The sequence below is a fragment of the Tamandua tetradactyla genome, chromosome 14, assembly GCF_023851605.1.
Source record: "Tamandua tetradactyla isolate mTamTet1 chromosome 14, mTamTet1.pri, whole genome shotgun sequence".
In the NCBI taxonomy this organism is placed as follows: Eukaryota; Metazoa; Chordata; class Mammalia; order Pilosa; family Myrmecophagidae; genus Tamandua; species Tamandua tetradactyla.
In genome coordinates this window covers 63,108,398-63,135,174 of record NC_135340.1, presented here as the reverse complement: position 1 = coordinate 63,135,174, position 26,777 = coordinate 63,108,398, and the positions used below count along the sequence as shown (strand labels likewise).

Genomic DNA, 26,777 nt, shown 5'->3' with positions numbered 1-26,777 from the left:
CCCCCCCATCCATTATTTATTTTTTGTCCTTATTTTTTTACTCATTTGTCCATGCCCTTGACAAAAGGAATGTCAGCCACAAGGTTTACACTGTCACATGGTCACATTGTAAAAGCTATATAATTATGCAATCATCTTCAAGAATCAAGGCTACTGATCGAGGAAACTGCAACAGTTTCAGGTACTTCCCTCCAGCCACTCCAATACACCATAAACTAAAAAGGGGATATCTTTATAATGCATAAGAAAAACCTCCAGAACAACCTCTTGACTCTGTTTGAATCTCTCAGCCACTGAAACTTTATTTTGCCTCATTTCTCTCTTCCCAGTTAGTATAATTCCAGTTTCCTGCTTCTTTAGGTATTCTTTCCTCCTTGGCTAGTGCTTGACTGAAAAATAAAGTCTTGCTTATCTAGATCATTGCTGAAGAGTACTGATTTCCAAGACGTACTTTAAGGCATTAGTTAGCCAGTACTTCTCTGGTTAAATGTTTTCCTTTCATACAGAATTTTAACTTATACTCTTACCAGGTAGCATGTGTACAGGTAGTGAATCTATGCTCTACCAAGGTGCAAAAAGATTGTTTTCTTTTATAGATGTATGAAAATGTTGTGTCAAATAATGCTATATGGGAGAGAGAAGCAAAAGCACAGAGGATGCAAACAAAAAGTTAGATTAATCAACTAAAATGATGTTTAGTTCCTCTAAATAATTTATTCATTTGTATCTAGGAACTTAAAGAAACTGAAGAAAAACTCAGGAATACAAATCAAGATTTATGTAATCAAATGAGACAAATGGTACAAGATTTTGACCATGATAAACAAGAAGCTGTGGATCGGTAAGATCTCTATAAAGGTGTAAAGCCTACTTCCCCACTGTCTTCCGTACTCCCATGCTCTCCTCCCCACCCTCCCAAAATAAAGGATTTAAGAAAAATGATGGAGTAACAGTCCCTGCTGAGGCTATGGATTGAGGAGATGAGACCCTGCCTTCACAAATTAGAATTTGGAACACATTTTCCATAGAAACAATGCCATTCAGTGGGTTGGATTCTATAGCACCATCAAAACTGTAGTTCACTGGAATACTACAGCTTAAATGGTTTCTCTGTTAGGCTAGTCTGGGAAGCCAACTATTCTCTATAAGGAAGAAATCTGTGAGAAAGGAACATGTCCTCCAAGTACCAAATTGTAAACTTGGAAACAGATTTTTGGAACATAACTTACTTGTGAGTTGAGTACTACCAGTATTCATGTTAAATATAGATGACTTGGAATTTTGGAACCATACCTTCAGAAATTTCACCTGATTTTTTAGAAACAGAAGTCCTCAACAACGGACTGCTATTTCTGTTTGAAGAACTGGAGCATTCTCACATCCAAATTTCTTGTTTTTCTCTGGAAACATTTGAAGAAGTAAAAAAAGGAAAACTCTTGACTGTCTGCTGTAAATTAATTATTGCCGGTTTTGGTTGGGGAAAATCAAATTGTAGTTGTGGGAGGGGATGGGACCGAAGGAAGGAAAATGAATTATTTTAGTGTATCTGGCAATTCTGGGCATTACTTTAGAGCCCACTTTCTGATTCCAGGTGTGAGAGGACTTATCAGCAGCATCATGAAGCCATGAAAGACCAAATACGTGAAAGCCTATTAGCAAAGCATGCTTTGGAGAAGCAGCAACTCTTTGAGGTTTATGAGGGAACTCGCTTGCAGCTTAGGTGAGAATAAAAGAATTTAGCTGGGGGCGGGCCACAGTGGCTCAGCAGGTCGAGTTCTCACCTGCCATGCTGGAGATCTGGGTTCAATTCCTGCTGCCTGCCCCTGCAAAAAAAAAAAAAAATGAATTTAGCTGGGCTTTAAGCTGTAGAGGCTACATTCTCTCACAACTTAGAGAAAAACTGTTTATTGTGCAGTCCTTGTATTTTTTTGGTGGTCATTTAATTACTGGTTTTGTGTATCCAAGGTCTGACTTAGATAAGATGAATAAGGAGGTGACTGCCGTGCAGGAATGTTACTTGGCAGTGTGTAGAGAGAAGGATAACCTAGAATCGACTCTCAGGAAGACCATCGAAAAGGTGCAACAGTTTCAGGAGGAGAAGGTACAGTACAAGCTTATATTGTAGATACTTGTTTCTTTCCTCAGCCCTAAGCATTGTCATTTAAACCAATATACTTGCTTTCTTGTGAAATGGAGGATGTGTACTCAGAAGTCTTTACTTCTGACTGTATCACTCGTAAGTAGCTCATGAAATTCAGTATTGGAAAGACTACTAAAACCTTGGTAGGAAAAGGCATACATATAGGAGAAGTGATTCTTCCATATGCAAAGATGATCCTCCTTTTGCACTTGTTTGTAGACCACCCAGAAGACCTCGCGTGGTCCTGTGAGCACTGCACAAAGGAGTCCTCCAGAGATGTTTTTCTCAGACCCATTTCTGTCTTGGAACCTAACATTGTCATTTTCTTCTGCTGGTGAAAAGGCTAGGAGGTTGAATGTGGGTCTCCATGATAGAGAGGGTGACGATAGGCAGGAAGACTGAAGTGTTTATAAGACCCTTTCGGGGACACTCTTATAAATCAGGAGAATTGGAGGGCTGCAGAAAGCTCTCTAATGCTGCTGAATCCTTCCAGTTGCTACTGGTGAGTGTCCAGCACTAAGATTCTCCTCTTTTTCCTATCCTGGCAGGAAACTTCCCACTGACTCAGGCCTAACTCCCGCTTGCACATTGGATCAGCCTGCAGACCACAGTTTGAAAGCCACCTGCCCCAAGATTAGAAAATATTTTTAAAGGCTTGAATAAATGTTCTATACAGAGGTTTCTTAATAAATTATATTAAAGAAAACTACTGCAACCACAGACTTAAAAAGAATAGAAAGGGGCAGGTGAGGATTTTAGTTCATTTAATATTTTGATTATTTTTGAATAGACAAAGTGAAAAAACATGCCATAACATAACATTATCTACTGGAAAAAGAACTTCTGAAGGGAGCTGCTTAGGTGAGAAGGGATCTTAAATTACCTAGAAATGGAGGATGTAGCTTTCAGTAATGTTTAAAAATATTGAGAAGATCTTTAGTATAATTCTTTCCTTTTTTTTTTCTATATATATTGGCAAGAACAAAAGAGCAATTTTCTCAAAAAGATCATTCTTTGAATATATTACTGGTGCTTTAAAAAAAATGAATTTGCCTGTAAAATTCAATCTTATATAATAGATAGGTTGCAATTAATAGCTTCCACTGACTGATATTCCTGCTTGTGAGTATTTTTGTACAAGTGCAAAAAGAAAAGTTCTGACTTCTACTTGGCCTTTCAGAAAAAACTTCCAGGCTATTTTTTTTTCTTTAAAAAATTGAAAAATTATTTTACCATATAAGTTCTCTCTCGCCTTTTTTCTTCTGGTGTACAATTCTGTGAATTTTAACCCACTTATAGAGTTATCGTGATACAGAACAGTTTTATTACCCCCAAACCCCACCCACTCTCATGTTATTCCTTCTCAGTTACACCCACCCCCATTAGTAAACCCTGGCAACCACTCAACTGTTCTGATCACCATAGTTTTGTCTTTCCAAGAATGGCATATAATGGATTCATGCAGTATGTAAATTTTTGAAACTGAGTTCTTTCATTCAGCATAATGTCTTTGAGATTCATTCATGTTTCTTCATTTGCACGTATCAAGAGTTCCTTCCTTGCAGAGTAGTATTCCATTATGTGGTGGTACCACCATTTGTTTTCTGCTCACCTACTGAAGGGCATTTGAGTTGTTTCCAGTTTTTGGTGGCGATGAATACAGTTGCTATAAAGAGTGGTGTCCCAGATTTTGGGTGAACAAAATTTGATTTCTCCAGGGTAAATATTTAGGAGAGTGGTTGCTTGTTTATATGGTAGTTATATGTTTAACTTTATGAGAATCTGTGGAACTGTTTTCCAGTGTGGCTCTACCATTTTGCAATCCCACCGGCAAAGGATGAGGGTTTGCTTTACATCCTTGCCTGCACTTGGTTATTGTCAGCTTTTTAAATTTTAACTGTTTTATCAGTATGTAGTGGTATATTATTATGATTTTAATTTGCATTTTCTTACTGGCTAAAGATATTGAATATCTTTTCACGTCCTTATTTATGCCTACCTTTTATCCTCTTTGATGAAGTGTCTAAGTCTTTTCTCCGTTTTTAAATTTGGTTGTTTGTTTTCTTACCATTGAGTGTTGAGCATTTTTTTTTTTAATGTATTCTGGATCCAAGTCATCTGTCAGAGACGTCACTTCTAAATATTTTCTCCCAGTCTGGAGCTGGAATTTTTCTTCTCTTACTGTGTCCTTTGCAGAGCAAACATTTTTAATTTTGATGAAATTCAGCTTATCAAATTTTTCTTTTATGTAGCATGTATTTTGTTGTCATGCCTAACAATTTCTTGCTGAATACCAGGTCATGAAGATTTTTTCCTATGATTTCATCTAAATGTTTTATAGTTATTTTTTTCTACAGTCTGTTATCGATTTTAGTTAGTTTCTGTATAAGGTATGAGGTTTTGGTTTAGTTTTATTATTTTTCATTTGGATGCATTTTATACCTAGGGAAAAAAATCTTAAAAATCAATTTGTTGCCAATAATTATGCCAATTTTTGCACATAAAATGCTTCTCTTCATTCTGAAAATTATACAACTTGGAAACATTCATATTTATAATATTTTCCTGGTTCTTAATAGACCTAGAGGAGGTTAAGCTTTCTTTCTGACTCAACAGCCCTTCCAAACAGTGGGCTTAATAAACCAGAAAGTTCTCATAAGAATGTGATCTAATTAAACATCTACAAACCTAATTTTTTTGGCATCTCTCTTTTCTCATGAGCACCATATCACTATGTATTAGAGCAGAACAGTTTTTTATTGGGTTTCTTATTCATAAGCTTTCTTTGTTTAATAATTTTAATTCATTTTTATGTGCTTAAAATACACATCTGGGGCGGGCCGTGGTGCCTCAGTGGCAGCATTCTCGCCTGCCATGCTGGAGACCCAGGTTCAGTTCCCGGTGCCTACCCATGTAAAAAACAAAAAAGAGAAAAAGCACACCTATACAGATAGATAAGTATCAATAAATATAAAGCTTTCAACTTTAGCTTTGAATTATTTTAATTTCATCAGCATATTAAATATAATTGTTGATATCACATTGAATTTACCATGTTAGAGAGCTACAAAGAAAAAATGTTTTATATAGACAAAGATAGAAGGTATTACGTTGTAATGAATTTTACTCCCTTTTAGAAAATTTTCAAGCAATAGAGATTGCTAGTCCAACGTCCAAAAGTCCATTAAGGATCTTTGCAATTATTTTTAAATTGGCAATATAAAATTCAAAATCATTTTTAATACTCAAAATTTTTTTAGAGAGGTGATATTTACAAATTTTACATTGAACTGTGAGGGGAGTATTTAAATTCAATGATTTGCAGTTCTGACTGTTCACAAGATGTCAGTTATAGTTTAATCTGGTTAAGCGCATTTGCTAACATTCTTGTAGCCTTAAGAATTTTGAGAAGACAATGATAGTTTATTTAATCCATAAAAACCACTGTAGGAAATTTAAGAATTTCAAAATAATATCTTTCTTTGTGGAAAATAATCCAAATCCTGGATAAAATAAAATATTTTGCTTGCATGATATTCCATAATTTTAAAAGATCAGATTGAAAACAAACAGTTGTCATACCAATCTAATTGTCTGAGGATTTACAATAGCCATATTATTTTTCTGTATTTATTAACCAACTATTAACTTTCAGAAGTTGTCCTTAATACTGTTTTTATGACTGTTAGTTGTCAGCCTAATGTCCATTCACATTTCTTTTTTTCTTATCTAGCAATCAGCTGTGCTGGCAGGTTCTTGGAGTTTTACTTAGAGGGCCAGAGTACTTAAAGCATTAAAAGTTCAATTTCTTCCTTCTCTAGGAATTCATTAGTACTTTAATTGTAAAATTGTATAAGCCCTTAGTAAGTCTTTATAAACTAGTTAGTTTTTAAAGGAACACCTTTAAATTTAAGAGACTTTATCAAGTCCTTTGTAGGTAGGCAAAGTATACCAATCTATTTTCCTAGGAAATATTTTGCACTCACCCAATGAAGAATCTTATTAAACTCTGGAGCAAATAGGGGACTTCTGGGATAGTCCTTCTCTGCAGGTCCAAAGCTGTTTCCCCTGGGTACAGAATCTGTAAGACAGGGAATACCAGAGTTTGGGGGTATAGTTTCCTATTTCATGTATACCATTTTCTGAAACACTTGTTAAGTCAGGTTATAGGTTAAGTAGGAACTCAAATTTTAACAACTTTTATTAGCACAGAGAACTTTCCTCATATGTTAACCTGGCTTATTAAGGGAAAGGAAAAATAAAGTTATACATGCCAAACCCTTCAGATTGAGAAGTAATTAACGGAGGCCGTGAACCTCCAGATAAGGCAGAGGTGATTAACATTCTCATTCATTGATAATTTTATTCCTACGCACTTTAAGGTATATTTTTACCATTATAATACAAGCTAAGTAAGTCCTTAGAAGTTAAGAGTTTTTTGCTGTCCAAACCATGCAAAACAAATTTAAATGTTTTAAAAAATCCCTTTATTTGTAGAACTTTTGAAATGAGATATTCTTGTAGAATGTTCAGATGGCAGAACCCTATACCAATAAATTTATTTCTTTTCCTCTGTAAAGAGAGGAAGGCAAGGTTTTTCTCATTGTGGTAGATTGCAGAAATGGCCATAAATTCTTACCATGTCTAAATACAGCCTCCTTTGCAATGTGATTTGTAGCTGTTATCATCAAGAGATGGAATCTGTTTTTTCATCCCTTGAATTTGATCTTACCATATGACTTGCTTTGACCAATGGGACACTCGCTAACAGTTTGCAAAAAGAAGATTAAAAAGTGTTTATGCATTGAAGCTTGCGATGATCTAGGATAACCTGCTGGATGTTGAGACTTATGACCAACTCATCCCCTCATTCCAGCAGGTAGCAAACCAACCGCCAGACATGTGAGTACAGCCATCATAGACCAGCCAGCCTCATTTAACTGCAGAGATCTCCTGAGCTGGCTTACACCAGTGCTACCACTCAGCTGACCCACAGAGTTATAAAAAATAATAGATCTTTGTTGTTTTAAATCACTAAATTTTGGCTGGTTTATTATGCAGCAAAAGCTATTAGACATGCTCATAGATACACAGAATATTGGTAGCAGTTTACTGCCATGGGTCAAAATGAAGTTCAGATACGTATGGAAACAGCCTCTGAATGATAGACATACATAGACAAGACAACTTGAAGATTTCTTCTAAAGTCAGACAGAATTTATAGCAGTGATATATGTTGTGATACTAATTAACTTTCTCCACCAGGTATGTCTTTGTTTCCCTACTGCTGTGACAAATACCACACAGAAGCTTGGTTTAAACAACAGGGATTTATTGTCTAATGGTTTTGGAGGCTAGAAAACTTGCTTCCTCCTGAGGCCCATAGCATTCATGTGCTGACTTGGGGTTCCTTGGCTTGAATCTCTGCCTCATGTCACATGGTGATACCCTCTCCTTTCTTGCTTCTGTAACTTCCCAGCTCTCTTTATAAGGCCTCCAGTAATTCAGTTGGGCCACACCTTAATTGAAATAATGTCTTCAAGAGGTCCTATTTACCGTGAGTTCATACCCATAGGAATGGGGATTAAGATTAAGAACATGTTTAAATTGGGATACATAATTCAAATCTACCGTAATGTGGCTGAAACACCCTGCAGTCTTGGTACGGTGGCAGTCTCTGTGGCCTGATTATGAAGAAATGGTGATTTCTGGAAGTAGACCACTGTGAACAAAGATAAAAATCATCTTCTCAGCTTATGCCAGTGGCAGAGAAGACTCAGATGGGTGTTAAGACAAATAATCTAGATCCACTGTGAATTAGGGGAAAAACCCAAATAATTAAATAGTCGTGGATCCGAAATAGTACTAAAAGTGACTCAGAGCAAAAGCCCTGCTGTTGCATTGCAGTATATATGTGAGGTCTGTGTCTCCCAAGTTGGCTTCAATAGGAGATTCCCCAGAGCATGTTCGTGGAACTTTGAGAAAACAAACAAACTCTCATGGATAATTTTGATTATAGAATGGTGTTTTATTTGCGGTGACAGATCATAATGCAAGGGAATCCAGTTTTCAGAGCAACTGGATTCCTAGAATAAAAAGAGAGGGCTACATGAATAGTTCAAGTTATCAAATTTCAGTCTGACAGTCAGTGGTCCTGACTGGATAACACCTTAGTTTTGATAAGGTTTTTTTTGGTCTTTCATTAAAAAAACACCACCATAAAATTCTGATTTATCACAGAATGTATAGTGGAGCTGTAATTTTTTTGCTTATTTTAGAATACAAGGCTTTGAAAAACTGTAAATCTTTACTGGGCTATGGTACCATGACAGGTAGGGTCTAGGCTATGCTAGGATCAAGATTGTCAGTTTCATTTTTTAAAAAGAGCATTTGGTCTTCTGGGAATGCATTTATGGTATTATATACTTCTGTTTAAATATAGCCATCCTTAAGTTTTTTATCAAAATATTTGAGTTACAAGCAGGTCTTTACAAGATAATTTATTTAACTGATGGAATAATCTTTAGAAAGATCAATTGTTTCTGTTGCTCTCTATTGCATGCATATAACCATGATTTTATAAGTTTGATCTTGGGACTGATAATGTTGTAAAGAGATATTTTCTTGAATTTTGTTTAAAGAAACAGCTGTTGGAAGAGAGAGAAGAGTATATATGCAAACTGCGGGTAGAACTTGAAGAAAAGTACCAGGATACCCTTATGATGGAAAAGAACAAGTGGCAGAAAGAGCAAGAAACTGATATTAAACATCAGGTTGAAAATGAAATGAAGTTAACCAAAGCACACTGGGAGAAAGAACAAAAAGAGGTGTGGGTTAAAATTCCTTTCTGGTCACTGGTTTGGAAAAAAAAAAAAGTATAGTATTGATTCTGTTGGTACAATTCTTCCTGAGCAGACATATAAGTTTTATTTGCCAAGTATCTGCGTAATCACCCCTTTCACTTACCAAAATCAAGCCATTAGTACTTTACCACTCCAGTTTTAGCTTTAAAAATATCCACTCTCTTAGCTTTTCAACCCTACTTAGAATACAACAGATTTTATAACACTCCTTTGAATGAAAATCCTCAAAATGAAACCATGCCCTAATTTTATATTGTGAAATGATTCTAATAACTATATCTATAATATAGTTATTAGAATCATTATCTATAATAATTCTATATCTATAATTAGATATAGAATATCTATATCTATAATTAACCAATATCTATAATTAACAAAATAATCCTTTTTTTATGGGGTGGGAGAAAGAAGTGATGGCAGGGCAGGCATAGAAGTGTGAGTCTTATACCTTGATTGCTTAAGTAGCAAATGAGGCTATAAAATGCTAATAGTTGCCAAGAAAGTTAAGAACCAATTTATAATCTCAAAAACTTATTAGAAAATAAATTCTCAAGTTTATTTAAACTAGCCTTTCCTATCCACAATAATGCAATTATTGGGGCCAGTGCTATCTCAAGACAGTACTGTACTATCTTTCAGCCTCTCTGCCTCCAAATAGCATTTCCTTTAAACTAGTGCTAGCACTGAAATTTCTACTAGTCTTTTCTTAAGATAAAATTATATAATCAACGCTGTATAAAATGAATCCACTACTTGTATTGTTGCAGATTGTTTTCTTTTTTAGTTAGACTTGCTGGCCATTTATTTACCAGGGGAATGATATAAATTTAGAGCTAATGCTTTTGTCAGAATGTCAGGAAAGCATGAGACAGTAAACAGCTAGGATCTTTGGTAGTCAGGAAAGCAGTTTGAGAACCTAAGATTTCTAGGAGGTGGAGAAGAGGAAAAGGGAAGATCAAATTTTCCTATTTTAGTTCTAAATAAGACTATTTGTATCTGTCCCACTGCACTGCTGCAGGTAGAAAAGAATTGTTAAAAAATTCTGCCAATAATGTGTCCCCTTTTTGAATGCAAAGTCTACTAAGTAGACCTTAATATCATAACAAGCAAGGTTCTAATGTGAATGCAACTGTCTTTTTGAGATTGTCCTTTCAATTTTAGGTTCATTAATTAGACTTACTGGGATACTTGCATTATATAAAGTATGGTATTGATGGCAAAACATATTAATATCAAAAGATTTTTTTCATCATTCCATCTTTATAGTAGCAATGTCAAAGCTTCCAGAAGGTTGCATCTTGAGAGCAAGGTAACCTGACCTTACACAACATACTTAAATCTTCCATGTTATTTCTGTTAAATAGATAAGGTCAAAGAGTAACTTTCAGGTTTTACTTGAGGATTTATTTTCATTGACTAAATTTCTAAACCTCAAATAATTACTCTGATGATGTCTATATCATTTTCAAACAGCTGTGGTTGCTTTTTGGGCTGTTCTAGTTTTTACCTATTTGAATATTTTTCTGCTCATACAATTTTCTTTTGAAAACAGGTCAAACAAGAACTTATTCAACAGCTTGAAAAGGAGTGGCAGTCTAAGTTGGATCAAACGATAAAGGAAATGAAAAAGAGAACCTCAGATTGTGGTAGCCAGACTGACCAAGTAACCATCACTGGTGTTATTTCCAAGAAGGAGATGGCAATGATGATAGAAGAGCAGAAGCGAAAGATTCAGCAAGATTTAGAGCAAGAGAAGCAAATAGCTATCACAGGGGCCTTGAAAAAACTTGAAACTGAATTGGAACACAAATATTGTGAAAATATTGCTAAACAGGTAATAGGCGGGGTATTAAAGTTATTGGAACGACCCACCTATTTATGAAAATCTTAAAATACTACCATTAAACTTGTTCACAACTTTTTTACTTTTAAAATTCTATGAATTTCTAGGTTAGAAAACCAATTATGTTTATGTCCCTAATATTGTCTTTGTTATGTTTTCTGTCACAAAGCTCTCATCCCTCAGGTGTTTTTAAAATATGTTCTTTCAGTTTACAAAATGTTTGATCCTCTGAGATAAGTGTAAGCATATTAAAATGGCTAAGGGTAAGATGGTGGGTTTACTTTGAAATTAAACACAATTTAGTTATGAATCTTACCATATTTAATTTTGTGGAAAATAATCCATTAAAGTAGCTTTTGATAAGCAAACTTAAAATAGATAAATATTTAACAATATTTATGTTGAGACTTGATGGAGAATTGAATTTGCAGGCATGCTCCTTAAATGGGACTTTGCCTATTATTTCCATCAGCTGCCAAAAAGCCATGATGCTACCTTTCCTTTGAAGCACTTACAAAGCTAGCTCATTTTGAACTGGGGCAAGTTACTTAATTTCCAAGAAATGTTATAGCTCTCTATAACAGAATAAAGATTCAGTCAAGTCATATGGATATTACATATTACAATGATAGCCAATCTCAGGTCTCCTTTGCACTTAAAAAGATTGAAACTCCAAAGAAATTTTATGTGGTCTGTATCTGTTAATATTTACTGTATTTGAAAATGAACCTGAGAAAGTGTTAAAACACTAGACTATCTGAGCATGCGTTGAATTGACTGCAAAGATGACATCACCCATCATGTAGCTCTTAAGAACTGTATCATTCGTTTCTGAGAAAATAATGAAAAAGGCAGATCATGTTTTTTTTTTTTTTAATTTAAGAACATGCTTTATTTGTTGTCATTTTAACCTGTAATCAATGTAAAAAAATTATTATTGTACATTACATTCTTTTGGTCCATACCAAGTCTTTGGAATTTGGCATCTATTGTGTGCTGTCTGTGTATCTTAATTTGGACGAGCTCCTTTTTTTTTTTTTTTTTTTTTAAGTCTGGTAGAAAATATAACCCCAAAGATTTTATTGCCCTTGTTAGTCTTTTTTTTTTTTTTATTAATTAACAGAAAAAAAGAAATTAACCCAACATTTAGAAATCATACCATTCTACATATGCAATCAGTAATTCTTAACATCATCACATAGATGCATGATCATCGTTTCTTAGTACATTTGCATCGGTTTAGAAGAACTAGCAACACAACAGAAAAAGATATAGAATGTTAATATAGAGAAAAAAATAAAAGTAATAATAATAGTAAAAAAAACAAAACAAAACAAAAACCTATAGCTCAGATGCAGCTTCATTCAGTGTTTTAACATGATTACTTTACAATTAGGTATTATTGTGCTGTCCCTTTTTGAGTTTTTGTATCTAGTCCTGTTGCACAGTCTGTATCCCTTCAGCTCCAATCACCCATTATCTTACCCTGTTTCTAACTCCTGCTGGACTGTTACCAATGACGTATTCCAAATTTATTCTCGAATGTCGGTTCACATCAGTGGGACCATACAGTATTTGTCCTTTAGTTTTTGGCTAAACTCACTCAGCATAATGTTCTCTAGGTCCATCCATGTTATTACATGCTTCATAAGTTTATCCTGTCTTAAAGCTGCATAATATTCCATCGTATGTATATACCACAGTTTGTTTAGCCACTCGTCTGTTGATGGACATTTTGGCTGTTTCCATTTCTTTGCAATTGTAAATAACACTGCTATAAACATTGGTGTGCAAATGTCCGTTTGTGTCTTTGCCCTTAAGTCCTCTGAGTAGATTCCCAGCAATGGTATTGCTGGGTCGTATGGCAATTCTATATTCAGCTTTTTGAGGAACCGCCAAACTGCCTTCCACAGTGGTTGCACCCTTTGACATTCCCACCAACAGTGGATAAGTGTGCCTCTTTCTCCGCATCCTCTCCAGCACTTGTTATTTTCTGTTTTGTTGATAATGGCCATTCTGGTGGGTGTGAGATGATATCTCATTGTGGTTTTGATTTGCATTTCTCTAATGGCCAGGGACCTTGAGCATCTCTTCATGTGCCTTTTGGCCATTTGTATTTCCTCTTCTGATAGGTGTCTGTTCAAGTCTTTTTCCCATTTTGTAATTGGGTTGTCTGTCTTTTTGTTGTTGAGTTGAACAATCTCTTTATAAATTCTGGATACTAGACCTTTATCTGATATGTCATTTCCAAATATTGTCTCCCATTGTGTAGGCTGTCTTTCTACTTTCTTGATGAAGTTCTTTGATGCACAAAAGTGTTTAATTTTGAGGAGTTCCCATTTATTTATTTCCTTCTTCAGTGCTCTTGCTTTAGGTTTAAGGTCCATAAAACTGCCTCCAATTGTAAGTTTCATAAGATATCTCCCTACATTTTCCTCTAACTGTTTTATGGTCTTAGACCTAATGTTTAGCAGATCATGTTTTAATATTATTTTTTAAATATTAATTTTTTTATTAGAGAAGTTATAAGTTTACAGAAAAATCACACAGGAAATATGGAGTACCCGTATGAACCCCCCACCCCCGCACACAAACATATGCAGTTTCCCTATTAACATTTTACATTAGTGTGGGACCTTTGTTACGATTAATGAAACAATATTATTGTAATTGTATTAGAAGTATAGTTCATGGTTTACATTAGGGTTCACTCTTGTGTTGTACAGTTCTCTGGGTTTTTAAAATTTTTGTTGTAATATATATATATAATCCACGTTTTCCCATTTTAGTCACTTTCAATTGTACAATTCAGTGTTATTGATTACATTCACAATGCCTCCACAGCCACCATCCATTACCAAAACCTTTCCATCACCCACAACAGAACTCTCTACAGTTAAGCATTAACTCCCCATTTCCCACCCATTTGTTTCCTTGGATGCCCTGTACTCTAATTTGTGAATCTATGAATGTACATATTCAGTTATTTCATACAAGTAAGATTGTGTGATATTTGTCCTTTTGTGTCTGGCTTATTTCACTCAGTATGTCTTCAAAGTTCTGTATCAGAACTTCATTGTTTTTACAGCTGATATATACATAATATTCCATGTACGTATATATCACACTTGTTTTTCCATTCATCTGTTGATGGGCACTTGGCTTGCTTCCATCTTTTGGCAATTGTGAATAATGCTGCTGTGGATATCAGTGTGAAAATATATGCTTGAGTCCCTACTTTCAATTATTTTGGGTATATACCTCGAAGTGGGATTTCTGGGTCATGTGGTAGGTCTATACTTAACTTTTCTGAGAAACTGCCGATCTATTTCCCACAGTAGCTACACCATTTTACATTACCACCAACAATAAATGAGTGTGCCTATTTCTCTATACCCTCTCTAACATTTATTATTTTCTGTGTTTTTTTAAAAATAATCCTTCTAGCGGGTGTGAAATGGTATCTCATTGTGATTTTGTTATCATTTCCCTAATGGCTAATGATGTTGGGCATCTTTTCACATGCTTATTGGCCATTTATATAGCTACTTTGGGGAAATGTCTTTTTAAGACCTTTGCCCATTTTTTAATTGGGTTCTTTGTCTTTTTGTTTTTGAGTTAGGCTTATATTCTAGATTTTAAGCCAAATATCTCTTCCTATTTTCTACATTATCTTTTCACTTTCTTGATAAGGACCTCTACACAAAAGTTCTTAATTTTTATGAGGTCCCATTTATTTTTTCTTTTTTTGCTCATGCTTTTGTTGTAAAGTCTAAGAAACCATTGCCTAAAAAAGGTCCCAAAGATTCTTCCCTATGTTTTTTTCTAGGAATTTGTTAGTTCTGGCTCTTATGTTTAGGTCTTTGATCCATTTTGAGTTAATTTTGCATATGGTATGTGGTAGAGGTCTATTTTCATTCTTTTGTATATGGATTTCCAGCACCATTTATTGAAAAGACTGTTCTTTCCCCACTGAATGTAGTTGGCACCCTTGTCAAAAATCAATTGGCCACAGATGTGAGGGTTTATTTCTGAACTCTCAGTTCTACTCCGTTGGTCAATATGTCTGTCCAGATGATGTATTAATATTGTTTTGAAAATAGGATCTCCAAATGCTTAGAGGTTCCTGAACCTTAATGTAATATGTATTATACAGCTGTTAATTTAGGGCTATTATTTATTATAAACTCTTAAACAGGATAATGCCTGGAGTAAGGTTTTTAAAATGTACTCAGTTTTTGATAAATTCTTGACATTTTCATCAGTTGTTAAATTTGTTCTACATGGTTTTACAGGGCATCCTTAAAGGCTGGAGACTAGGCAAATATATGTAATGGTATCAATGACATCTTCAGTATGTTTGAAAAAATTATCTTCTGAAATGTTAACTAAAAGATTTGAGCAGAGTTAAGAAAATGCCCCATAGAGTGGCATGTTTAAGGGTGGTGCTTTGGCATTTATGAAATTATAAAGTATGTGGAGAAAAATAGACAGCATTATATAGTAGGTAGGAAATGATTATAATAACTTTGTAAAGGAATATCCATTTCTACAGACGCTGTATCTTTTCCCATATATACATATTTGTGTATGTGTGTGTGCATGTAATACACTTTTATTTTCCTTTTACCTTGCAGTTATCTTTGAGTAATCATTGTGTAAACATAGAAGGGAATGAAATTACGTTAATTCATAGGTAAATAGCTCCAGAATTCCTGGAGCTATTTGTAATGATGACAAAGTCATTATAAGTAGCTTTTTTCCTTAGTAATATATATTTGCTTTTTAAAGTATATTAAAGAGTGCCGTATCTAGGTTTAGCTAGGAAAGAACGATGGTACTATCCCAGGAGCCCACCTCCCTGAAAGTTTAGACTTCAATTTTGAAAATCTTAACCTTTGCTAGTTCCATAATATATAGTCAAGCAGAGAGCTACTTGGGTTGAAATTATTTATTCTTGAAACTTAATAGTGTTTTACCTTTTAGTGATTGCACAAAATGCTTTCTATTGTTTTTACTCCATCTTGGTATTCTGCAGAATTTCAAGTAAAACTCAAATTCCAATATTTTCAGATTTATCACCTTAGAACTCAAATCCTGTCACTTATGGAAAAGCCAAATTAAATATAGAGTTAGCAATCTAACAGAATGGCAACATTTTTATATAGCATTCTAGATGTTCCATCAGAATAAAACATGTATATATATGCCCCTTTATGTAGATTTTCCCCATATTTTGAACTGCTGGAATCTACATATAAATGTATTTACCACTTTAGTGAGAAATACTGTTACTTACATGTGCATGTATGACTGTATGTGTGTGTATATCTCTGTGAGTTTCAAAACAAGGAAATAAAGGAAAAATTATTTAATAAATGTTCTTATGGTAACTAGTGAAAGATTTGCATCAGATGACGCTCATAATTCACTGTCTTAAATTTTGCCTGAATTAATATATTATCCTTATTAGTCACAGACTTTTTTTTCATTCTTAGCTTATCTTGAAATAATTTGAAACTTACAGGGGAGTTGCAAAAATAATACAAAACCCATATAGAGAACTCTTACCATACCCACCTATCAGATATCCAACTCTATTAAACTAACATTTTGCCAAATTTGCTTGCCTACCACCTGTTTTCCTTTCTCCCTCCCTTCCTTATCTGTTTACTTTGTAAACATTTGTGAGTACTTGTATACATTAAGCTCCACAACACCCTTCATATTTCCATGTATGTTTCCTAGAAGCAAGAATATTTATGTAAACCCCTTAAATACCCTATCAAGTTCAAGACATTTAACATTGATATAAAGCTTACAGTCTCTACTCCAGTTTTTTCATATGTCCCAATAATATCCTTTTGAGGTTTCTCCTCCATTACTAGATTCCATTCAGGATCATGTATTGCATTTAATTATTAGTCTCTTTAGTTTCTCTTTTATTATTATTATTATTGTATTATTATTATTATTTTAATTGTGGAAATGTATACAACATAAACGTTCCCATCTCAATCATTCAGTTATTCAGTTATTCTTTAGTGGGATTTTATCATATTCACAACTACAGACTTATTCCTGGAAGTAAGAGAACTTGAAACATGTAAGGCTCTAAGCTATATTGGGGTTTGAGGTATGAGTAGGTGGTTGGACAGAGTATCTGGTACCCAGCAGCCCTCCTGCAAGTGATGATATCCCTTCTCCTTTTTCCCAAAATAGAATGTTAGTAATGACTATTGGTGCTTTGATAAAGTTTTCTAAGGTAGTAGTGATCATCAAATGTTTATTGATTCTCCTTTCCTGTTATGGCATTTGCATGGGACAATATAGAAGTTAAGAATAAAAGGATTAGAATCTACTGTTTAGGATAAGATGGGGTACTTCAAGTCAGTGTAGCTAAATGTTAGGTATTTAGTGCAATACAATGTAAAATACATACAAAATCATAGTTACTGTTTGAAAATAAATTCTTTTTGAAATTTTATACCTCAGTTTATCTCTTTCTCTTGCAATATCCTACAGGTGGAAACAGCTGTGCAAAATGCTCGCCATCGATGGCTGGAAGAACTGCCTGAACTTCCAGAGTATAAAGCTCGTGTAAAGGGAAATCAGAAGAAGTGGGAAGAACAACAAGAGATCTCGGTGGCCAAACGGGTAAATCTCCCTTGGAAAGAAACCACAGGGGGCTATCCCTCCTAACTCCTTCTCTCATCTCAGCCCTCAGAATTTGTACCTATTTATGGAGTTAAAAGATTAAATAAGATAATGCATATTAAACATTAACTCAGGACCTCGCAAGCTGTTCAGGTATTTTAGTGTGTTAAAACTCTAATAAGCTCTCATTAACTGCTAAACCAAATCCTGTTCTTTCTTGCCCTGTCCTTACTGAAATTGAAGACAGGGTTTTATCAGTTTATTATTAGCTATACAATATCCTTTCCTATACTTAAAGATTGTTTTCTATGCCGTGGCAGTAGCATATTGTTCTCAGTAAATAACCAGCTCTTCATTCCAAAGATGTTATATTCTTTGACTAGAAAAATCATGTTTTATAACCATGTGTATTCCCCCAAACTTAATTTATTGGTCTAAATCACTTCTAATCAGAAGGCCAATAAGCAGAACATAGTTTTGAAATATTGCACAATAATTCTAAAAATTTATTTGGAAAAATAAAAAAAAATAAAAAATAAAAGATTAGAAATTTTAACAATATTCTGGAAAAGAAGCAATAGTCCATCCCCAATACATAATAGAATATGTTATGAAACAGCAAGTCAGGTAATATTGAGCCATAAAAATAGAACTGTCTTTAATTTAGTATACTGTAGACTTAAGAGATAGCCCTACCTAGGGGAAAAAGCTTAATAAACAATAAATTGCTTTAAAACAAGAGAATGAGCAATTATTCCAGAAAAAATTCTTATGCTAGCCAGATAGTATTTTGGAATAATTGAGTTTAACCCACCCCATGCCTCACAAAATCTATAAGGTTTGCCATCTCCAACCAAGTCACCTGGTAATTATTTCCAGGCATCTGTTGTGATCTAAACAAGATGTACATGCTCTAAAAACACTATTTAAACATGTTTCAAATCACTACTGAATTGTTCTGTTGGTAGCAAAGGCATTTTTGCTGCAAATTCCCTTGTAAATCTCACCTTACATAGTGAACTTTAGTTTTTTAAAGTTCTTTTAGTAAACTTAAAATACTGTTACATAGTTGTTCAGTGGTAGAATGCTTGCCTTTCATGCAGGAGACCCCGGTTCGATTCCCAGACCATGCATCCCCCCCGCCCAAAAAAAAATACAATTGCACAAAATTTATTCGATGAGGAACACATATTACAAAAATATATAATATGTGTTTAGAAATCTATACGGATGGATATGTTTGTTATAGTTATATAATAATATATAATAGAAAATTTAGTAAACAGGTATCCTATTTCATCATCCAGAACATATATATATAGTATTAATGGTAGTCACCACCAAACCTTTGATGATGCCTGCTTATTCTTTGTTTTTTGTGTTGGGGTAGTGCAGGAGGCCAGGAATCCAACCCCAGTCTCCTGTATAGCAGGCAAACATTCTATTCTCTCTTGATACTTTCTCTCTGTAACTTTGAATTTAGTTCGGGGAATAGTGGAAGTAAAAGAGTCTTGAGTTCATGATCTAATCTGCTCATTATACAGGTGAAGACACTAACGGCCAGAAACTTAAGTGACCCAAGGTCATGTTGCCCAAAGTAATAGTAACTAAATAACATTTATTGAGTGCTTTAAATGGATTCTCTCCTTATGTCATTTCATTCTAAACAACCTTATCATTTTGGTATTTTATTACCTCATTTTATAAATGAGGGAACTGAGCCTCAAATAAATAAAGAAATGGGCCTTTGGTCCACTGCTGGCAACTTAATGCCACCAGTTCATCTCCACCATCTGCTCTGTTAGCACTGTCTAGACTGCCTCTGCAGCAATGGCAGGTTTTTAAATTTTCTTTTAGTTTTTGGTTGTATACCATCTCTAATTTTCTGTGAGCTGCTAGTCCTGTTATTCTGTTATAAAAGAAAATTAGATTAATGAAAAACTGACATTTTTCCATTTGGTATTTATTCATTTAAAGAACTTCCAACCACTGAAATTAGTTTTGGCTGGCTATGCAAATATATATCTACACACATATATGGAAATATATCTCTACACACATGTATATATGTACATGTGTTGATTGATCATTTTTTTGGCTAATTTAAACTTCTGGTTCTCCATCAAGAACAAATAAATAGCATAAGACATAAAATATTAAGTGATTTAAGATGAAAGGAAAGATCCTTAAATATAATTTAACTGTTTTATAAAATAATGCCTTATCTAAATTTACTTTTTTCCCCTAAGCTTGATTTTAAATCTCTCACTAATTTTAGAGCTTGACACAAATAGTCATTTTTAGTTTAGTTTTATGTTATTGAGGAGCATCATAAAGACTTTTTAATGTACATTATATTCTTTAGATATCATTTGCCATTTCTGAAGCTAAAGAGAAATGGAAGAATGAGCTTGAAAATATGAAGAAAAATATAATACCTGTAAAGGAGTTAGAAGAAAAGATTCATTCTCTTCAGAGGGAACTAGAATTAAAGGACCAAGAAGTCCCTGTGGTTGTCAGGGCCGAGTTGGCTAAAGCTCGGAGTGACTGGAACAAAGAAAAGCAAGAGGAAATCCACAGAATTCAAGAACAAAATGAGCAAGATTACCGACAATTTTTAGATGATCATCGAAATAAAATTAATGAGGTGCTTGTGGCAGCTAAAGAAGACTTCATGAAACAAAAGACTGAACTTCTTTTTCTGAAGGAGAGAGAATTACAAACATGTCTAGACCAGAGTCGTAGAGAATGGACTATGCAGGAAGGCAGGCGAATCCAACTGGAAATTTATCAGTATGAAGAAGACATCCTAACTGTACTTGAATTTCTCTTGAGGGATACCCAAAAGGAATATATCAGTGGTTCAGAGAACAAGCAGCTTTTGGAAGTTGTGTCATCTTGTTCTTCCAAATGGGTGTCTGCACAATATTTTGAAAAACTAAGGGCCTGCATACAGAAAACATTTCGCGATACACCTTCCCTGTTTACAGAAGAGGCTGTAACAGAATGGGAAAAGGTATGATCCTGAGAAGTGAAAAGAGCTATTAAACATCAGGGATGGTAGAAGTTGTAGAAGTTGCAATTGGTATTTTTTCCTTTCTTCATTTTACAGTTTAATAGACGTAAGATTTGTGTGCTTTTTACCAGTGGTTTGAAAAACTTTGTCACAAATCCAAAGGATTGCGTGTCTTATTGCCAAAAACCTCTATTTCTTCATAGTGCCATGAATATGAGGTGGTTTTTAGCCTCTGGACATCTTTTCCCTAAGAAATACAAGCTATTCTTTCCAAGGGCTTGAGATTTCAGAAACTGAATGATTCTCTTTCCTATTTTTGGTTTTTGATCATGACTACTGACTGTAACAAATAAGCATCATAAAAAACAAGGATTTGTAAGAATTTTTAAAGGTTTGGAAGCCTATTGAGGAAATAAAATCCCCTCAAGGAATTTATTTCATATATAGGCAAAAAATGCTAACCAAGTACAAAGAGTATTGTTATAGAAACAAGTGAATACCTGTATGGCTCACACACGAAACTCAAAAAAACTGTTTTGTTGGTGTGCAGTATAGTGCATATAGAGAGAGTGAGTTGTATTCCCTTTAGTTGGATATGTACTCTCTGAGGCCAGCTGTTGGTTTTGTGATCTGAAAAAGCCGAAGCCTTGCTACCCTATGATTAAATAAATTAGGTATGCATGAAAAAGATACAGAATAATATTCCAGGCATTATGATCGGCCAATTTCAACCTTTAGAATTAGATTTAGAAAGCTCGAGAGAAGAGTGAAGAGATAGAATTAAGTCCATTAAGATGTGGTGATTAAAGATTTTTAAGGCCAGGAGTGAGCATTTGGTATTAATATCTAATGTAAAGAATCATAAGCTAGGAAAAAATCTGAGTTCTGGCCCCACAATTGCTAATAATTGCCTTGGGCAGTCATATACTAATTGCTCATCTTAAAAAGAACTTACAGATCCCTTGCCGATCTAATTCCTTGGGTTTTGATAAGATATGTATGACACAACTTGGCCTTTCTGTATTCTGTAAGTGAAACAGTTTACAATTTTAGAGCCAGAGGGGGCTCTAAAATTACCAGTTGATACTTTTATTTCTTGATTTCACAAAGATGTAACTATCAGTAAGTAGTTAGAGTCATTGTGGAAATAACTGGGCAAGATCATTTTTCGTGAGTACTGCTTATAATACTTTGAGAATTTTTGGAGAAAATAGGTAATTAAACCATTATAAGCTATAGCATGTTTTAAGGATGGCAGATGATTGGAAAATCATGTTATATGTTTTCAAGCTTGCTTTTCTGAAAAGGTAGTCTCTGCTTTAAAAATCAAGAAAATACAACACCTTTCTGCTACTACTAATACATAATCAACTTTGGGATCTTTTTACAGTGCTTGTAATTTTCCAAACAGTGCAAAGTCATCTTTGTGGCTTAATGTGGCTCACAAGTCTGTGGTGAGACAGAATCACATAACTTGGCTAAGAATTAGTTGGGTGAGGTCAGACTCCATTGCTGAGAAGAGGGTGGCTTTGAAATGCCTTATCTTGCATTTGTCAGATAAATAAGTGTTGACCTACTGCATCTCAAGGCCTTCACGTAGAAGAAGCAGTGATTATAAATTTACTATGTAAGTGCCATAAATGTGAAGAATTATTTATAATTTATTAAATATGTGGTTTTTAGATTGTTCATTAAACTAAAATATGATAAAATTATCAGTATATATAAAGCAGTTCCTCATTAAAATAACTTAGATAATCAAAATATTTTTAAAATGGAGAACATAACGTGAATTAAAAATATATTTTCCAAGAAAATGACTGCCTATCAAAATATATTAATGTAACAGTTCATAATTGATAGTAGAAAACAAATGTCAATTGGAACAACATTTTCAAACAAATCTAAGAATATGTATTGTCTCTTCTTACTATCAAAGTCAAGTTAAAACTAAGGAAAAGGTTGCTGCTTTCTTGCCTTCTGTGTTATCTTGGCTTTTCTACTCCAGTTTTGAATAGAAACCAAAGCATTGGCTGCCTTTGGCCTCAGCTTTAATTATTTCTTTCTACGTCACCCTCATGTCCTCTGGATTGCTTAAAGTTTTTGCTTTTTCTCTGAAATTGTTGACTTTCTGTTCCTGTTGAACATTGCAGGTAGGTTTCCTGCAATCAGTTAAATGGAGTTCTTATAATCAAAATCATAGCTTACAAAATCAATCCTGTAGAATGTGTTTTGGTAATTAAACAGGAAAGTTGTCTCAAGATCACATCTTCTGTTCTTTTGGGATTTAGTAGTTGTCCAAAATCTGAAAATTTTGCTTTAAAAGAATGTCTTACCTATTAATGAGTTTAGTAGCAATGCTACTTGGAACAGGAACTGGAACACAGAAAGTGTTCAGCAAACGTTTGCTAGTGAAGGGTCTTGTGCCAGGTGTTTAACATATCAGAGCTTCAGTTTCTCTGTTTAACACTAGAATTCATTTTTAACTGGCCTTCTGTACAAAATGACATGGTTTATTAAAGTATTTGGAAATGTATAAAGAACTATGTAAATTTAAATGTTTTTTTCTTTTAATAATTTTCAATTTATGGAAGATAAAAAGTTGGTATTATAATTGCTAATGAATTGGACCCTGGCTGCAGTGAAAAGGTTCTGGATATTCAAGAACAATTCTGATTTCACATAGTCTGTCTAGTAGTTTGATGACATAAACCAATAAAATGTCTCCAATTTGTATATATAAGTGTGTAAACTCATCTCCTGTCTGTCTCATACCTGAGCCACCAGTCCTTGGTCAGACAATGCTCTTATTTGGAAAATACTGTCATAGGAAAATGTAATTCATTGTAATTGCAATATTCACATAACATCCTAAGAAAAAATACTGGTAATAGTTCAGGCAGTGTTTTTTTTAGGCAATGTATTTTTTATTTTTTTTTTAACTTTTACTATTAGCATTTTTAAAGAGAGAATTGAATAAACATTTTTTACTAGGCATTAACTCTGAGGATAATTTATTTCAGAAAAGCATGACAGAGATCCCTAAGGGTCTGGCCAGTGGGTGCTCTGGCAGAGGAGACCCTGGATTCCCAGCAGCCCTTCCTGCACCCACTGCTGAATACCACGCTCAGCCTTTGGTTTTGCAAGAAACAGAAGCAGACGCTGGTAATTGGATTTTATTGCTACTTGCCTTTGTAACATCTATAATCACTAGTTTAGAGAGTTGCTTTGAGGATAAAAGGCAACCAAAGATGTGAACAGTTTTATGAGTGAACAGATGTGTACTATTATGCCTACCAAATATGTTTCCTCTTCCTAGATTTCATTTTGTATTTAGAGGAGAGGGTTTCTCTGGTCCCTATTTATCTTTTCTGTTCATCCCTCCATTCAAAAATGATTCTTTTTACAAGGAGAGTAATGAGAACTTATATGGAATAGTAAATTTTTTATGCCCTGATTTTATTAGGAAATTCCCAAATAACTGAGACTTTTTCATTCAAATTACTAAAGCTTATTTCAACCATTTTAAAATGGAAATCTTTCTAAAGTGTATTAACTGTTTACTGATCTATTTGTGAATTTCTCGAGGGGCTGGAATAGTGTTTTATCTCTCCTCTCCTACACATGGCATAGTGAATGGCATATAGTATAGTTTGTGCTCTTTGAATACTTAATGAATTAATCATAACTTAACTTTTTCTTAAAGACTTAGAATTATAATTCTTATAAAAAAGAATTATCATACTGTATTATAGCCCTGTGGTGTATTCAGAGCTTACCAAGGAGAATATAGGGTTTATATTGCCTAGTTACTGAGATTTCTAGGCTAGGAATTGGTGAATCCTCTATCTGCTCCCATGCATTTTAGAATGTCAGCCTTCCTCCACATGCAAACTGCTTCTTATCTTTTGTCTCTGATGTAATCTGGAGAAGACCTAAAATTTGCCAAAGCAAATCACACGTACCAAGTCAATAACCTTAGTTTCCCACATTTCTAATTCAGTAGGCAGTATTATGAGAATCTTAGAAAATCAGTGCCTTTTTTGCGAGGTCAGTTGACAGCTGTTTTCCTCACTGTTCAGAGGCGCTTGCCTCCTCCTAGGTTTAGAGGGTTGAGAATATATTGCCAGTTAGCTGGATGGTAATACTACCTCGATTTGTATTTTGCTTCTTTTTTTTTTTTTTTTTTTTTTTTTTAAAGGAAAGACAGAGAGAAGGAAGGAAGGATAGAAGGAAGGAAGGGAGGAAGAAAGGGAAACATCTTTTTTAAACATTTTCTTGTTTTATTGTATTTTGTTTCTCCGTTTTTGTTACATGGGCTGGGGCCGGGAATCGAACCGAGGTCCTCCGGCATAGCAGGCAAGCACTTTGCCCGCTGAGCCACCGCGGCCCGCCCTTTGAGCCACCGCGGCCCGCCCTTTGCTTCTTTTTAATGGCATTTTATGTCTGTTATGTTTTGAATTCTACTTTAACCTATGAAAAGGGTAGAAACAAGTGTTAGGAGTATTTGCCTTTGGGAAGTCCTATCAAATTGAAGGAAATTAGCTTTGGCCTAAGGACAAATCAGACAACACTGTTTTTGTTTTCGTTTTTCTTTTAGACTTTCCCTTGAAATACACACAGTAATAAACTCATTAGAAAGGAGCAATTAATCCCAAAATGTGTAATATAATAAATGATAAAGTCCTCTCCAATCCAATCCCCAGAGAGCACCATTGTTGACTGTTAGATTATACTCTCCCAATATCTTTTCTTTTTTAAGTAATTTAAAAACTAAGAAATATTTGATACATGCAAAGAATATGTGTAACTCATATTAAGTTATGAGCCCAACAACCAGGAACCCATTATTCAACCTAAGAAATAGAACATGATCAGTACTATTACAGGTCCCTGTGTGTCCCATCACATTTCTACCCTGAAGTTCCCCTCCACTCAGCATAACAATTATTTTGATTTTTGTTACTGTTCGCTTGCTTTTCTTCATGGTTTGATCAAATATCAGTATCCTAAAAAAACTGTTGCTATATTTGAGTGTCTTTTAGCATTATAAAAATATCATGCTAATTGTATTCTTCTGTAACTTGCGTTTGCAGTCAATATTATGCTTTTAAGATTTTTGTTACTGCATGTAACTCCAGTTAATTAATTTTCATTATTGTATAGTATTCCATTTTGTGAATATACTATCATTTATCTTTACTCTTATCAGTGGGCATTTACTTGGTTTCTAGTTTTACATGAGTATTTTAAATGAAAAATATAAATTCAGTGTACATTGCCATTGTGATGCTTCGTTAATCCTCTGATGTTCATGATATGAATATCATCCCATTTAAATGAAACTGAAATATCAGGAGTGAGCTAAGAATACTTTTGCTGAACTAGTGATTGTATGCACACATTTTGGACATAGGCTTCTGAGCCTGTGCCAAATTGTGTTCCTACTTTATTATATCAGTTATAATCATAGTACTAATCTGCCTTTTGTATAATTTTTATATATTAGATGAATTATATAAATTTGGCATTACCAAGAGCTGATATTATTTATTGTTAACTTACTTTGTACCAGGTTCTGGGCCAAAAAATTTTTATACATTTTGCCTCCCAACAACTTTTAATAATTTTTTTATTTGGAAATAATCTACATCTTACCTAACAGCTACAAAATAAAAATAGTTACAAGCTACCCTTTACTCAGATGTACCTGCTGATAACATTTTATCCTATTTTGTGCTTTTCTGTGTGTGTATATTAATATTTTTTTCCTGAACCATGTGAAGGTAAATAACATACATTGTACCATTTTATCCCTAAATTCTTCAGTGTGTATTTCCTAAGGTTAGGGATATTTTCTTGTATAACTTTAGTGCAGTAAATTTAATGTTAGATAAAAGTATTGTATCAATATTTGGCTTGTTTTTTTAATTCTGTCAGTTGACCCAGTAATGCCTTTTATAGCATCCCCTTCAGTACCGAACTCTGTCTGGAGTGAGGTAGTGTTTAGTTGTCAGACTCTTTAGCCTCTTTTAATCTAGAACATTTCCACAACCTTTCCTTGTCTTTTATGACATTGATATTTTTGAAAGATATTCTCTGTCTTTTCTCCCCCATCTTTTAAAATAGAACTTTCCTCATTTTGAGTTTGTCTGATGTTTCCTTATGATTAAGTTCAAGTGTTTGCTTGGCGGGAACACTGCTTAGGTGGTATGTTCTCATGTTATCACATCTGGAGGTGCACAGTGTCCATTT

At 34.2% G+C, this 26,777-nt stretch overlaps 1 protein-coding gene across 13 annotated transcripts in view; it reads left to right on the top strand.

The window, feature by feature from the left end:
- Positions 1-26,777, top strand: part of CEP152 (centrosomal protein 152) — an 86,608-nt gene that overhangs the window by 49,464 nt on the left and 10,367 nt on the right. For 12 of the 13 annotated variants that reach the window (XM_077127816.1, XM_077127812.1, XM_077127809.1 and 9 more), the window contains 8 exons: positions 732-841; positions 1,592-1,720; positions 1,966-2,101; positions 8,782-8,967; positions 10,559-10,840; positions 17,375-17,506; positions 19,872-20,522; positions 23,546-23,687. In XM_077127816.1, the coding sequence (XP_076983931.1) occupies positions 732-841; positions 1,592-1,720; positions 1,966-2,101; positions 8,782-8,967; positions 10,559-10,840; positions 17,375-17,506; positions 19,872-20,522; positions 23,546-23,687 (1,768 nt within the window). The remainder of the gene's footprint in view (positions 1-731; positions 842-1,591; positions 1,721-1,965; positions 2,102-8,781; positions 8,968-10,558; positions 10,841-17,374; positions 17,507-19,871; positions 20,523-23,545; positions 23,688-26,777) is intronic. The other variant, XM_077127810.1, reaches the window with a different exon arrangement.